The sequence below is a fragment of the Coffea eugenioides genome, chromosome 2 (assembly GCF_003713205.1).
Source record: "Coffea eugenioides isolate CCC68of chromosome 2, Ceug_1.0, whole genome shotgun sequence".
Taxonomy (NCBI): domain Eukaryota; kingdom Viridiplantae; phylum Streptophyta; class Magnoliopsida; order Gentianales; family Rubiaceae; genus Coffea; species Coffea eugenioides.
This window is the reverse complement of record NC_040036.1, coordinates 16,552,186-16,569,082: the sequence shown is the minus strand read 5'-3', so window position 1 is coordinate 16,569,082 and position 16,897 is coordinate 16,552,186. Positions and strand designations below refer to the sequence as shown.

The 16,897-nt window shown below is 41.5% G+C and overlaps 2 protein-coding genes across 2 annotated transcripts; both read right to left on the bottom strand.

Moving 5' to 3' along the window:
* Nucleotides 1-8,631: 8,631 nt before the first annotated feature.
* Nucleotides 8,632-9,831, bottom strand: LOC113758056. Its single transcript, XM_027301091.1, has 2 exons — nucleotides 9,034-9,831; nucleotides 8,632-8,967 (listed from the first exon to the last, which is right to left on the bottom strand). Exons 1-2 carry the CDS (start codon nucleotides 9,829-9,831, stop codon nucleotides 8,632-8,634), a joined length of 1,134 nt encoding a protein of 377 aa, XP_027156892.1.
* Nucleotides 9,832-9,861: 30 nt separating this feature from the next.
* On the bottom strand, nucleotides 9,862-11,130 carry LOC113758049. Its single transcript, XM_027301080.1, has one exon. It carries the CDS (start codon nucleotides 11,128-11,130, stop codon nucleotides 9,862-9,864), a length of 1,269 nt encoding a protein of 422 aa, XP_027156881.1.
* Between the last annotated feature and the right edge of the window lie 5,767 nt (nucleotides 11,131-16,897).

The window sequence follows — 16,897 nt, the reverse complement described above, 5'->3', positions numbered from 1 at the left end:
CTAGTCTTCTGGAATTTGCTCCCTGGAGATTACTTTTAATACCAACTACCTACAATTTATAGAAATATGAAATATGAGTAACATCTCAATACTTAGGACAGTAAGTAGCCAAAATTAGGACAAAAGAATAGTTCAAAATATGCTAAATAACTGCTCTATCAATCCCCCCACACCTAGACAATACTTGCCCTCAAGCATCTCAAAACTCAGAAGTACAACCAAGAGAGCAAATGTCATGTAGTAGTTTATACCAACACACGCATCTCAGATCCCTGACAATATTGCCAAAATTAGAACACACCGGACAGGTGGTAATTCGAAGAAAATGTATGAATACTAGGACCGCTCAAATCAGCACAACGGAATGGAATTACCATAGGCTTGCACATTTATCACATCTCTACTACTTAAAAGTGAACTAAATACACAAATCAAAGGGACTTTGATAGAGTTGTAATGGGGGTTAGGTAAAAGACGGGATAGGAAGGTATAGATAGGGGTAATGTGTCAAGAGACTGTCCGAAACCCACCATATAACCTCAATGTTTCGCCAGAGGAGTTTCACAAACAAGGCAGTTTCACCTGCTGCACGCACTGTGCAAGTGCCACCAAGGTTTTTTTTTTTTTTAGAAAGGTCTTGCAATGCGTGAGCACGCCCTGTAAGCCAAAGTCTCCTGATCAGTAGCTTATTGTCAATTTCTCCCCTTTTCACAAGGATAGCATCATACAGATCCTACTCTAACAACACTTGCGATCCCAGAATTATTTGCCTTGCACAAATGACGGAATTCAGACATCCCTTGACAACACAGGGGTGAACAAGAAAGTCTAAAGAGGTCTCGGGTTATCAACATAGCTAACAAACAACTCGATGGATAAAAGCTCAAATTGGTTCACTAGTGAAAGATAAGATGGGGGCTTGATTTTGAGATAGTTAAAGAGGGTTAAATCCTAAATGCCCTTAACATTTCAAACGCATCCAGTTCAACAAAATGTAGCCTTGACATGTATAAATAGCAAGTTCTAGAATGCCAATACCATGTGATACCCACTCAATCAAACAAAATAGAGCAAACAAGGAATAATATGCTCATATAGGGCGCAAAAGCTCTCAAAAGTTTAAGGAATGGGTATAGTCCAGCATATTCAACATTTAACAACACTGTCAAAGGAAAACAAAATGCATAACTAGTATATTTAACCACACACCCATGCACTGTGATTGTATAATTCATCATAGCAAACAAAAAGTCAACTAACTACCCTTTTTTTGTTGTTGTTTTTTTAATTCTTTTCCATTTTTTCTTTTTTTTCGTGAATAAAAGGAAAATAATGGAAGTAGAGAAGAAATAATATGCAACTATCCCCCCCCACACCTAAAACCTACATTGCCCCCAATGTAGCAAGGAGAAATAAAGTGCAGAGAAAAATGGAGCAAAACTTCCCTGACTACTGGAGCGGTGCAGCGAGAGCCTAAGGAGGCGGAGGATGTGGCGGTCGGAATCCAATATGAGCATAGAAAGCTGCTTGATTTTCTGTTTGAATACGGGCGAATACCTGTAGTCTCTTAAGACGCCGTCCTCGAGTCCCTTCAACTCGCCCCCTAGCGCATGGATATGACCATGGAGAGGAGTCATATTGGGACTCCCAAGCATGGGGGAAGCTGATAGGAGGACGGACTCGCTTGATCCGGGTGCGGTGGAGGGCTTAGTGATGGGCAGTCGAGGAACCCGGGGCTGCGCCCGCCCTTCGCCAGGGGGAGCTGGAACTGATAGGACATCCCCTACTTTGAAAATAACCCCCATCCGCTCCAAACTGCGCAAATCCAGTGGCTCAATTTTCCGAGCTAGAGCGAAGTTGTGCTCTTTGTCGAGATCAAGCACTCTCACTTGAATGGCCAAGTGGGTAATGAGAGAGCCCAGAATAATCGATTTATTGCGCTTTTGAATGACGGATTGCATCTGAGTGGCTACCCAACATCCGAAGTTAACCTAGACTTTGTTGCGCATGTACCAAAGAAAATAAAATTTCGCCTTGGTAAGAGTGCCGGAGGAATCCTTCCGCCCCGAGAAATTGTGAGCCAAGAACCTGTGGATGACCTTCAAGACCGGATCCTTCAGTTGAGAGCTTTGGACTGACTCGGATTATAAACCTGACGATCCGTGGACCACTCCCTCCAAATGTCAATGTAGTCAGTAAAGAACGGTCTGGTGTAGTCACACGCACTGTTTATATATGCTCCAGATGCAATGGTATCCTCACTAACAAACCCCAAAATCAAATTAAACTCATTAATGGAGAAACTAAACTGGGTACCTCTTAACTTAAATTGAATAATCTTCGGCTCATCCAAAGTGATGAATTCATTTCTGATGAACTCGAAGGTTGAGTAGAATTCACAACACAACTCTTCAAACGTGGGGTAGTCAATGATTAGATACTTTTGCCAACCTATTGCCGAGAACAACTGTTCAACTTCTCGTGCAATTCGCAAATGGTCCAGGGTTGGGGCATGAAAATACTTACAGGGAGCAAAAGGACGGTGGACCAAGTTATTGAACCGGTCCTGTTGCGGTCTTGTCAGGTTAGTGACCGGTTCCCCCCATTCTCCGGGAGATACAGTGCTCTTATTCAGGCCCAAACGGGACCAAATGGGGGGCTGAACCGGTGCTTGCCTCTTACGAGGTTGGGAGCCAGACGGCCCAGCAGTTGTTGCCTGTCTCGGAGGCATCCAGAACCCACGAAAATGAATGCGATTGATCACAAAAATAGCTAGGCGGCCACAAAAGAGGTAAGGGACTACAGTCAACAAATAAATCTTCAACAACCAACAGTCCAATGGCAAAGAGAGACACAAGCACCCCACCGAAGCAGCTACAAGCTAACAAACACCAAAAATACCCCATTGGCGTCACGTTGATTGACAACAGTCAAGAAAACCGATTCAACACCCCACAAAAGAAATTATCAGCAATTATGTCCAACAAGAGTGAACCACTAGCCACGTGTATCACTTTAGATCTACCAGAGTCCAAAGATGCCCCCAAGACAGATAATTAATTAACGACAGATATGAAAGTTCACCCTTTTCAGTTAACAGTCAAATGGTCCCCCGATAAAATCAACAAGTATGTCAACCCGACAGGAGGCAAAGATTCAGCAATAAAAAGCCCAAATCGAAGTCACCAATTCAACAAAAGAGATAAATCGGGGTACCACATTTACTGTCTGGTCCACGCTGGAGGATGCCGTGAAGGTGGCGCATGGCGAGGGAAAGAGGGGTGTTGTGTCGTGCGCTGGTGCTGGCTGAAACGCAGGAGGTTGCGGCCTGCTGGACGCAGAGGCGCAGGTGCGCGGGTTCGCTGCTGTCGTGCGCGCGGGCGTGCGGGAGGAGCTGGCTGCGCGCGAAGAAGATGCGCGCTGTTGGGGCTTGGGCGCGCGATGGACTGTCTGTGGCGACCGATCGCAGTGCTCGTGCGCGTAAGGGCTGCACGGATTTGGCTGCTGCGCAGAGGAGGTCGCGCGGGCTAGTGCTGGCAAATAGTTCGAGTGAAGGTTGCGAGCTTGTGCTCGCGACTGCTGTCCATGCGCGCTGAGCGAGGCGTGCAGGGGTTGCTGATGAGACCTGGGCTCGCCTGTCGCACGCTAGAGCGCGCGGTCGCCTGGGTGGTGCGCTGCTCGTGCGCCCAAAGGAGGGGTAGCTGCAGCGTAGCTGCTGACCACAGGCGGCGGGTGGAGCAGCGGCGGCGTGCGGTGGAGGACGGCGGTGTGAGGTGCGACAGACGAACAAACAAGAAAAGGGAAAAGGAAAGTGAAATCAGTACTACACAGAGAAACTGGAAGAATAATTGCTTAATTCACGGACAGCGACAAGACTAGAGACAAGAGAAGAGTGGAAAAGTAGGGTCTTGGTCAAAGTTTTTTTTTTTTTTTTTGACTTTCGCTAGCGGAGGGGTTGGAAGGCGTGGGCACACTTTTAGAGGACCTGGTCTTCTGACCATCGCATCTTAATGCTGCTTCAAAGAATTCTCGTCAAGACGTGGGCACGCCTTTGGACTGCCAGTCTCCCACCTGCTCAGGACATCCGGTGCACCCCTTCCAAGGCGTGGGCACGCCTTGAAACTGCTAGTTTTCTGTCCATCACCACAAAAACAATCAAAATAGAAAAAAAATAAAACTGAAAAATCGCAGAGTAATGAAGAATGATCACAACTAATACTGTAATCCTTGGGTTGCCTCCCAAGTAGCGCCTTTCTTTAACGTCTTTGGCTAGACATGGCCATCAGTTGTTTAGACCTCACCGCTTGGATCATCAAGGAATATAATCTCCACTTGCTCACTATTAAATTTTTCATAATAAGGCTTCAGACGGTGACCATTGACTACGAACTTTTTCTCTGTCTTAAGATTTTGGATTTCCACTGCACCATAATGAAAAATATTAGAAACAACAAATGGACCAATCCAACGGGAACGCAACTTACCAGGAAAAAACTTAAGTCTCGAGTGATAAAGTAGGACTTTTTGCCCTACTACAAATGACTTCCTCGAAACGTGTTGGTCATGAAAAATTTTGCTCTTCTCCTTATATATTGCGGCGTTCTCATAGGCTTCATTCCTGAGCTCTTCCAACTCTTGTAATTGGAGCTTTCTATGTCCTCCGGCCTCCATAAGGTCCATGTTACACCGCTTGAGCGCCCAGAATGCTCTGTGTTCAAATTTCACCGGGAGATGGCAAGGCTTCCCAAAAACTAACCTGTACGGGGATATCCCAATCGGTGTTTTGTATGCGGTGCGGTAGGCCCAGAGAGCATCTTCCAACTTATAACTCCAGTCTTTCCTATCAGGCCGCACCATCTTCTCTAGAATTGACTTGACCTCCCTATTTGACACTTCGGCCTGACCATTCGTCTGTGGATGGTAGGAGGTGGATACTTTGTGGAGCACTCCATACTTACGAAACAATGCCGTGATTATCTTATTGCAGAAATGAGTGCCCCTGTCACTCACTATGGCTCTTGGCATTCCAAATCGGACAAAAATGTTAGACTTGATAAATTCTGCAACCACTCTCAAATCGTTAGTCCCGGTGGCTTTTGCCTCCACCCATTTGGAAACATAGTCAACAGCAAGTAAAATATACAAGAAACCAAAAGATGAGGGGAAGGGACCCATGCAATCTATACCCCAGACATCGAAAATTTCAACGAATAACATGGGGGTTTGACTCATTTGATCTCTACGAGAAATATTCCCACCTTTTGACATTTATCACACGATTTACAAAACATGTATTAATCTTTAAACAAAGTAGGCCAGTAAAAATCACTTTCTAACACCTTACGAGCTATCCGCTTTAGCCCAAAGTGCCATCCACATGCAAATGAATGACTAAAGGTCAAAATAGATTGGAACTCACTTGCACTTACACACCTTCTTACCATTTGGTCCGCGCATTGCCTCCACAGGTACGGGTTATCCCAAATATAGTGCTTGGCGTCACTCTTCAATTTTTCTCTCTTAGCTTTTGACCAACCTGCAGGCAGTTGATTCGTTACCAAAAAATTGACAATATCAGCGTACCAAATATTGACGAATCAATGGCTAATAATTGCTCCTCAGGAAATGATTCTCTCAACGGTAGATCCTCTTGATTTGTGAGCAATCGGTTCAAATGGTCAGCCACCAAATTCTCGGCCCCGCTCTTGTGTTTGATCTCTTGATCGAACTCCTGTAGGAGCAAGATCCACCTGATCAGCCTCGGTTTTGCATCCTTCTTCGCCAGCAGGTACCTCAAGGCTGCATGATCAGAGAAAACAATTACTTTTGCACCCAATAATTATGACCTAAATTTTTCTAGTGCAAAAACGATTGCTAATAGTTCTTTCTCCGTCATGGAGTAATTTAGTTGGGCTCCACTTAATGCTCTCGATGCATAGTAGATCGCGTGTGCCGCTTTTTCTATCCTTTGCCCCAACACGGCTCCCACGGCATAATCGCTCGCCTCGCACATGATTTCAAACGGAAGGCTCCAATCCGGGGGTTAAACGACAGGCGACAATGTCAACGATTCCTTTAGTTTATCAAAAGCCACCTTGCATTCATTGGTGAAATCAAATATCACATCCTTGTGCAGCAACCTTGAACAAGGGTGCTCCAATCTTTGAGAAATCCTTGATGATGAACCTCCTGTAAAATCCTGCATGGCCTAAAAAGGAACGTACTTCCCGTACACATACGGGGTAAGACAGAGCAGAAATAAGATCTATTTTGGCTTTGTCTACCTCTATCCCCTTAGCCGACACAACGTGCCCTAAGACAATGCCATGTTCTACCATAAAGTGACACTTCTCCCAGTTAAGAACCAAATTCATCTCTATGCATCTTTTCAAAATTAGAGCTAAATTATCAAGATATTCATCAAAACTACTCCCGTATACACTAAAATCATCAATGAACACCTCAATAATTTTTTCTACATACTCAGAGAAAATACTTACCATACACCTTTGAAAGGTTGCTGGAGCATTGTAGAGACCGAAAGGCATCCGGCGGTAAGCGAATGTACCGAATGGGCATGTGAATGTAGTCTTTTCCTGGTTTTCTGGTGCTATCGCGATCTGAAAGTAACCTTAAAAGCCATCCAAGAAGTAATAGTAAACACGACCCGCTAATCGTTCTACCATCTGATCAATAAAAGGGAGGGGAAAATGGTCATTTTTAGTCACAGAATTGATAGGGTATAATTTGTTAGTATTTTTATTATTAATTTCCCTTTCTATCCCTGACAAATATTGTGTTAATTGCTGATATTTACTCATATTTGGTATTTGGAATGGATTTCAGAAGTGAAGCAGAAAATTGCCAAATGGTCCTACTAGCAATAGGAGACAAGAGTCAATTCGGCAGGGCCTATCCTTGGTAGTTCATCCTCTCAATTCGGTGGAGGCCCACAGAATAGCTTTGGTCCTCTAGCTCTTAAGAAAGCAACGTAGGAAGCCAAGAAAGTAAACTAAGTAGAACTTTGGAGGCTTGTACTTGGTTGGTGGGGACCGCGCAGAGGCTCAAAATATTGAGAAGGATTCGGCAGACTTGCACTATATCGTGGGGACCACTGGATGAGCTTGGAGTGATCTTTCTCTTGGCTCTTTAAAAGGCAACAAACGTACAGAAGCAACGGGACCACCTTTTAGTTTAGTTTTTAGCCTAGTCTTTAGTTTTTCTTTTCTTTTCCCTGGACTGGCCGCTGATACACGCCAGGTGTTCGACAATATTCCCCAACGGGAAAAACACCTTTTATTCCTTACTTCTTAATAGAAAACGCAATGTCTTTGCAATCTATTAATTCGTGTGGTGATTTAATTATGCGGCGTGGCTAAGTCTTTCATCTAGTCAAGGGTCAACTCGACGGCACAGTCCCGAAAATCTGTGAGATCTAATTAGTTTTCACGCGTTGCTTAATTTATTAATATTTGCACGTTGTCTGCTTGTATTCTCATGGGATTATTTTATTAATTGGATGTCAAGGGCCCGATGTTCAATGTGATTTATTAATCTCGTGCCAGTTTAGTCAATTAAATCCGTAATTGTTTGATTGATTAATATTAGTGGCAACTGGTGTGTTTACACATTAGGGGCACGCGCGATCTAATTTAAATAACCCTCGTAGCGTGTTATTGATTAGGGCTAGGTTTTTCTAATTATTAATGCAATTGGAAAATTAATTCCTAAGGTCGTACCTAGGAATATTTGCTGATTGGGGGTAATCAATGGTCGTACCTTGGTTATCAATGATTTAAGGAAAAATTGGTCGTCAGACTATAACTAGCCTATTAAGACATTAAGTGAACCTCTTTTGCATCAATGATCAGATGATTGGACTGTGCCTGAGTAGTTGAATCCTTGGCTAGAATTTATTCATTCTTGATTTAACTCCTGCTTAGTTGTGCTAGTTAGTTATTTATTTATTATTGTTGAATTATTCAATTGATTTTAGTTTCATTCTGGTGAAATCCCCCCTTACCAATTGGCATTTAAAAAGAGACAAATATCCCCAGTCCCTGAGGAGACGACCCTACTTGCCACTGTCTACTATTCAGTAATCTTTGTCACCTAATTAATTCTGGTATATCGGGTTAAGCAAACTCTTCGGGAACAGGGTGAATCAAGTAACCCATTGCACACCTAGAGTCCCTGCTCCAGTACCTAGGATTAATTATTGACTGCTTTTAGTGGTAGTTAGGATTTTATTATTATTATTATTGCACAGGTTCGGCACCTGTCAAGAATTTAGCCTCCGGTAGTCGATGCACTGACGCCAGCCAGTAGCTTTCCTAACCGGAACCATGTCACCCTCCTGGTTCTCCTCTACGGTCACTCCCGTCTTTTTTGGGACCAATTGGATAGGACTTACCCACGGACTATCCGAGATAGCAAAAATGATCCCCACCTGTAGGAGTTTAAGTATCTCTTTTTCACAACTTCCATCATCAGGGGGTTCAACCTCCGTTGTGCCTATCTTACTGGTTTCGCATCATCCTCGAGCCTTATCCGGTGCATGCATAAGGACGGACTTATCCCCTTGATATCTGCTATGCTCCACCCAATTGTCTCCTTATGCTCCCTAAGGATTCACATCAGTCTGTCCTCTTGACTTGGAGATAGATGTGCAGAGATGATCATCGGAAGCGTCTCCCGGTCTCCTAGGAATGCGTACTTTAGATGTTTCGGAAGAGGTTTTAGCTCTAACTCCGGTGCCTGCACAACTGAAGGAAGCGACTTTGTCTGAACCTCTGGCACAAAAAGAGAAGTAAACTCATACCTTGGAGATACGGTTGGAAGTGAGTGCACGGCTTCAATTGTGTGGTGTAGCTCATCCCTCATGTCCACATCAAGAGTCACACCCAACTCAAGATGCTTGGTTAGGGCCACTTCTAATGCATCTTCACCATCCAATTCAAAAGTTTCCTACACAAACGGCGCAATAACACTCAATGCAAAGACTGAGTTAGATTCCTTTGGATAATTCATTACCTCAAAAATGTTAAAATTCACAGTTTCACCATCAAATTTCATTGAAAAAGTACCCTCATTCACATCTATTTTAGTCCTGACGGTGCTAAGAAACGGTCTACCTAACAAGATAGGTGACGGGTTTAATGATTTTTCATCTCCCATGTCCAAGATATAAAAGTCTGCAGGAAAGACTAATTCATTTACCTGAACCAAAACATCCTCAACTAGCCCCTCTGGATAAGCATTTGTGCGATCAGTTAGTTGGATTATGATGGCTGTTTCTTTTAGTGGCCCAAGGTTCAGAGAAGCAAAAATGGTCTTTGGCATCACATTAATTGACGCCCCTAAATCTAACATTGCTTTTCTAATCGGTGTATTTCCTATTTTGCACGGGATCGTGAACATATCTGGATCTTCACACTTGGGTGGGAGCTTTCTTTGGAGTATGGCTGATACGTTTTCTCTCACCGCTACTCTTTCATCCCCTCTCAATTTCCTCTTATGGGTGCTTAAGTTCTTGAGAAATTTCGCGTACTTCGGCACTTGCTTAATTGCTTCCAACAATGGGATATTGATCTCCACTTTCCTGAATACGTCCAGGATCTCTTTTTCCTTCTCTGCCTTCTTCGTCTTTACCAACCTGCATGGAAAATGGGGTAAATTAGATTTAACGGGTATTGATGGTGTACCAGTTACCTCAGGATCTCCACGAATGTGTCCTTCTTCCTCTATCTCCTTCTCGATCTCGTCTTCACTTTTACTCTTCAAGTTCGTGACCTTTGGCCCCTCAACTTCCTTGCCATTCCTTAATGTCATGGCACTTACATTTCTGGGGTTTGCCTCAAGTTACGATGGCAATTTCTCATAGACATGGGACTCCAGGCGATTAATGGCAGTTGCCATTTGACTCATGCGAGTCTCCATGTCTTTCATGCCTGCTTTAGTGTCCTGTTGGAACTGAGTAGTGCTCGCGACCAAGGACCTAGTCTCTTGCTGGAGTTGAGCAGTGGTCGTGACTAAGGTTCTAGTCTCCTGCTGGAGCTGAGTGGTAGTCGTGGCCAAACTCTTGACAATTTCCTCCAAAGAACTTCCTGAGTTAAAGGACGAGGGTTGAGACTTTTGTTGCCAAGGTTGCTGAAATCCTGGTGGACGATTGGAGAATGCATTTTGTGGCCTATTACTATAGTTGAAATTGGGGTGATCTCTCCAACCCGGATTGTACGTATTGGAGTACGGATCGTACTGCCTACGAGGCGCGGGCACGCCTCCAGCCATATTCACTTGTTCAGCTCCATCCTCTTGCAAAATAGGGCATGAGTCAGTAGGGTGGCCCACATTTGTGCAGATCCCACAGGCCTTTACTTGGGGCACATTTCCCACAGCTAATTGTCGAACAACGAATGTTAACTCCGACAACTGTTGCTGAATAGATGTCGACTCCATCTCATTAACCCTGCGGGTAGGGTTACTCTCACGGAAGCCAAACTGTTGAGAATTCTCTGCCATAGCTTCAATGAGCAGCCATGCTTCCCTCGAGGTCTTATTTGCCAGCGCTCCCCCGCTTGTAGCATCAATGATACTCCTGTCGGACGACTGGAGTCCCTCATAGAAATATTGGATCAATAGTTGTTCACTAATTTGATGCTGTGGGCATCTAGTGCACAACTTATTGAACCTTTCCCAATAATCGTATAGGGACTCCCCGGGATACTGCTTAATGCTGCAAATTTTCTTCCTCAGACTTGCAGCCTGAGATGCAGGGAAGAATTTTTCCAAAAATTTCTTTTTCAACTGTGCCCATGTGGTAATACTACCTGCTGGTAGGTAGTACAGCCAATCTTTAGCTGCATCCTTGAGAGAGAACGGAAAGGCTCTCAGTCTAATTTGCTCTTCAGTGACCCCAGGAGGTTTCATACTAGAGCAAACCACCTCGAACTCCTTAACGTGCTTGTGGGGTTCTTCGCCAGAGAGACCATGGAAAGAAGGTAAGAGGTGAATCAACCCCGACTTCAGTTCGAAAGCAGTATTCTCAGCCAAAGTGGGGAATGTGATGCATAAGGGCTGGTGAGTCAGCTCCGGGGCAGCCAGCTCCCTTAATGTTTGGGTGTTGGCCATGCTTACTTCGTCTTCTACTGACTCGTTTGCAATAAATAAGTGCCCTTCTTTTCGTCTCTTGGTCTCTTGCCTCCGCCTACGCGCTGTCTTCTCAACCTCAGGGTCGTATATCAATTCACCTGTGCGAGAAGAACGGGGCTGTCGCGCCCCATTTTTTGATAAAATGAATAAATGATTTAAAAAATGTATTTTTTGATTCAATTTGTGATTTGGAAAATGAATTGTGATTTAAAAGAAAAATGGGTCTAAATGGGGGTTTGAGAATGCGACGATTTGACCCAAAATTATAGTTTAAAAAGGGTTTTTTGAAATAAAAAAATCGGAGTCGCCACTTGGTAATGAGTTAAGGTGTACCAAGTCACCTTAAAATGAATTTTTAAAGAAAAATAGGAAAAAGTAGTAAGAAACCCCTTTTAAACGACTCCTAGTCCACGTAAACCAACGAAAAAGGTTTGGGAGTCACATTTGACGAAGGGGAAGGCAAGGATAAAATCCAAGGCACCCCTTCGACCTAGCCAAGGCTAGTTGCTTGATTTAATCAAAGATTTTCTTGTTTTAATCAAAGAATTTATTACATTTGGATGTACTACATGAATGCAAACCCTAGACCTAGGGGTATTGGGGGAAATTTCTCTTCAAAGGTTGAGTGGTGCCAATCACATTAATTGTGAAGCCCAATGACGATCCTTTGAAGAAGTCACGAATAATGCGAGTGGGATGCAAATGAATGGAATGCATGTATGCAATGTGAGGACATGAGTTTTGAAAAAGTAATAAAAAAACAATAAATATGTGAAGGAAAATGTGCACGTAAGTGGGCAAGGTACGGTATGTGAAATGATAATATGAAGTGCATGTGTGCAAGTGATGATAAAAGTGTTCGTGTGCAAGTGAAGAAACATAAAGGTGCACGTGTGCAAAATGGAACAAAAGTGTTCGTGTGCAAGTGAAGGGATAAAAGGTGTATGTGTGCAAATGGAATGAAAAGTGAAAGTGTAATGATAGAGTGGATTTAGAATGCATGAGCCTAGGGAACGCATGCATATTGGGTACGGGGAGACCTAAATCGTGACTCAATTTACCCTTTTATAGAGGGAATACAAGCGTGCTAAGGCTTAGAAAAAGCCACACTCGTCTATATCCCATATTTAAGGGGACTCTCAAGCAAATGAACCCTATAACTAGCATGAAATGCAAAAATCCTAAAATGGAGGGAAAAGGGGGTCGAGGGGCATGCAAAATGATAAAACTAAAAGAATGCATGACATGTAATGAACATGCAAACATGTACTAACGAGGGGAAATCCCTAAGGGTCTAGCGTTGGACTAGCCCATTCTATGAATTCCGACTAGCGTTGGACTAGTGGAAACGTACATTCGTCCATCACATTCATTCATGACCATGGAAAGCGAGTAGACATGCCAAACACTTATAAACACATAGCACATAACACTTAGCATGCTCAACTAGATGCAAGAACCTAATTAAAGCAAGTAACACATAACACATAGGCAATTAAAGCCCTAACTATTACATTTGCTAGCTAGGCACACGTCTTCGATAGGTCTTCATTGAATGCTCCTCCAAGCCCTATCTATTACAAGCCAAGAGGTGTACACATACCCCATAAAGAAGAACTTAAATAAAAGCAAAAGTAAATGAAATGAAAGAACTAAAGAAAGGCAATGAAAGCAAATAGTCATGTAATTTCCACGTAACACGTTGGATCACATAGAAGAGATACAAAAAGGGATAAAAGAAAATATACCGCCCCCTTTGAATGGTGACCAAATGAAAGAAAAATGGCTTCAAAACAATAAAAAGGTCAAGGTACCACTTTAATTGAGAAAAATTAAAAGAAAATGGAAACAACCGTCAAATTGAATCACTCGAAGCATTCCAAGGAAAGTAAACTACTCGTACTTAACCAATTAAGACAAACAAAAACCCAATTGGAAAAAAAATTAAAGAGGTCTAAAGGGCCAATTTATTACTATTATAAACACTAAGGAACTAAAAAAACATAAAATAAAATTAAGAATCTAAGGTGAAACTTACCAAATCAAACTAGAAAATTCACAAAAAGGTAAACGAGGAGCAATTTACTAGTAGCTAAACAACCAAATGCCAAAGAATCCAAAAAAAATCAAATTAACTACAAGTCTAGGAAAAAGAAATTATTAGACCCTTCAAATTCATTCTACAATCCCTTAAGTATCTACCCAAAACAAATCAAGATGTATTAAAGAGGAAATGGCATGTTAGGAGGACAAAATTAATTAAGTTTCCAATTAATTGGGCCATGGAAGCATTAGATGGAAGCCAAGGGGTTGGAGTGCGATTTTTGAAAGTCATTTTCATGCAAAAGCCATGCAATCACGTAGAAGAAACTTTCTCTGCAACAAATTTCATTTCCAGCCGTGGCTTCTTTCCATTCTACCATGCAAACACAATCCAACAAACAAAAAAACTTGTAAGGAGATCAAACATTCTTCCCCCTCTTCGGAACGCAAAAATCCAGAAAACAAGAATATTCAAATGCTAAAACAAAATCCAGCAACTTTGACTTGTTCTTCCTATTTCATGCTGCAAAAACTGAAAACTAGCAAGGTAGACAACTAAACCAGTTTTGGTGAATTGCTGCATTACCGAGTTGCTCAAATGCACTCCTAGCACAATTAAAAATTCAGCCAATCGATCCAAGCTTCAACATTAAATCAAAGACAAGCGTAACTCAACAGGCCAACAACTCCAAATACAAATTCTGGCAGCCTCTCATGCGAAGAAAAATGAAAAAAAAACTTTCTTATAATCTGCTGCAAATTTGTAGCTTACTCTTTGTACAGACCATCCATGAGCTCAAATCAAAACATAATGAGGCAAATATCGCATGTTACCCACTAGTATACCCCAAGACATAAACCATTTAACATGCTCAAACAAGCAAAATATAGTTCGGTGACTGCTAAAAAAAACAAAGTGCAGCAGCAATTTCCAGCCGCAATCTTTCGCATTTTTATCATGCAAACAAATTCATCAACCCAGAAATTATTGACCCAATTTAAAACATGAAATTTTGGGTGCAAGATTAAGATGGCAAATCTGGTTTTGATCATCAACAAAGGAAGGAAATTCATTATCCATCAATAATAAAAGAAGCAAATCTGGCTTTGTGCACCTTCAGCCGCAGCTTTTCTTGCATTTCAACATACAAATGTGTTCACCATATATCAGAGTTTTAACTACCAATCACCAACTAAACTTGTAACTTCATTGTAGCATTGAAACAAGAAAATGGAGCTAATCATCAAAGGTAGAAAGAAAACTAAACAGCACAAGAATGAAACAGAAAAAAACGCAGCAAGCTTTCTGCAATTCGGCACTTTACAAAATCCAGCTTTCAAACACAATCAAATCCAAACACAAGGCTTTAAACTAGGCAGCAAACCATCATCCAAACAAATAGAAAAAAAAAACTGAGCAAAATCCAGTGCAAATACAAATAAAATACGTTCAGCAAGTTGAAAAATCTGGAACATATAAAACTGATTTGGCAAGTTGAAATGCATTTTCCAGCAAGTACTTGGGCATGAATCCGAATTTACCTCGGTTAAATCATTGTGTTAAGTACCCAAAACTAACATGCAAGGCTACTTAATGAAATTACTATCATTTCTAGTTCAGATCAAGTTCGGACAGCAACTATAAACATCCACAAATCCAGAAATTCTGTTCGCCATCCTTGGATGAACTTGCATGTAGCCGTTCACTATTTCATTTTTTTTTAGCCGGACCAATAAACTTCCTGCAAAGCTTAATCATCTAATTTTAATTAGTCAAACACCTAACCAAGTGAAAATCAACCACTTTCCAGCAAATTTCATGCTAAAATACCCATGCAATTTCCAAAACAACTTCAACGGCTAAACTGGAAAAATTGTTTCAGCAATCCATCAACTTCCATTAAAATTTCCAGCCATTCAACCGAAATTCAGGCCACGTAGTTCACATGCAACATCAAATAAGAAACTATCTATCAGGTTGAGTCCAAAATTAAGCTCAGATCATCACAGCTAGCAAATTAAAAACCGAAACTTCCAGCTCAAGCTCTCGGCAGCTTCACTTCCTTCTCAAACAGATTTTTCTATGATTTAACCTATCATCTAACCACACAATCCCACATGCATGCTTATAGTCAGCTTCATCAACCCATAAACAACTCATCTAAGTTCAGAAATTACCTTAGCTTGAAGCCTAAAACACACGACTAGCAGCTGCAAATCCTCCACTCTCGGCTGTCCAGAATTGCAGTCCGCAACTCTCCCTCTCCCTGGCTCAAACTTGCGGCTGGATTGGAGGAAGTTTGACTCTCGGTTCTCTCTCTCCCTCTCTCGGTTGGTCTTGAAGTGAGGCTGGAAGATAAGCTAAGTCCTCACCTCTCTCTCTCTCGTCGTTATTTCCAAAGAAGCTGATCACTTCACAGCTCCCGGCATAGGAACAATTGAAAAAATAAAATGTTATGGTGAGTGATCATGATTGTAGTGAACTGGCAATGATATAGCGTAGTGGGATGTATATATTGAGGTATTGGGAGTGGAGTGGAGTGGAGTGGAGTCGGCAATAACAATGGAAGGTGCTAGGTTGAGAAGTGGAAAATGGAGCCGGCAGAAATAGAATTGTGATTTTTTGATTTTTTTTTTTGATTTTTTTTTGATTTTTTTTAATTTATTGAATAGAAACTAAATCTAAATAAACTAGAATCCACAAAGCACAATTTTCCATTTTTCATCAATTTCCTCTTTTCTTTTCTTTTCTTTTTTCACAAATTTTACGTTAAAACTTAAAACTAAAACTAAAACTAAAATGTGAACAAAATTAATATGACAAATAATTAGCAAATAAAAGACAAATAAAAAGGTAACAACTAAAATGCAGACAATCTAAAACAAAATCATGAATTAGATGCAACATACAAATTATTTAAAAATTTGGTGTCTACAGGGGCATAAACTAGCAAAAATACCAAGAAGAATAAAATAAAATAAAATGAAAACTGAATTTGAAAAGAAACAAATAATCCAAAAGCCAGCTCCCCGGCAATGGTGCCAAATATTGACAGGTGCCGAATCTGTGCAATAATAATTACTTAAAAGTCCTAATTACCACCACAATTAATTATAGAACAAATTCAAGTACTGGAGCAGGGACCCTAGGTGTGCAATGGGTTACTTGATTCACCCTATTCCCGAAAAGTTTGTTTGATCCGATATACCAGATTTGTCTATAAAATATTAATTTTGCGTACAATGACAAGTAGGGTCGATTCCACAGGGAGCGGGTAGGAAATTATTTCTTTCCAAGTCAATAGAATGAAATTGGGCGATAATTAATGGGATGAAAATAAAAATGAAATAAATAAATTCAAGAGCTAACTCAACAAGTACAATTTCCTAAAAATAGTAATTAATAAAATTCTACCCAAAAGATCAACTACTCAGGCACGGTCCAATTAAATGATCATCGATGCAAAGGTATTTCATCCATTCGTCACTAGGTTGGTTATAGTTATCAACAAACTCTGACAACCAGTTCTTCCTTACTTTTTCGACAGTGAAGGTACGACCATTGACTGCTTCTCTAACCAGATAATAATCCTAGGTACGACCGTAGGAATTTAATTACCCAATTGCATTAAAACTAGAAGAACCCAACCCTAACCAATAAACACGCTAAGAGAGTTTATTTAAATTAGATCTTGCGTTTTCC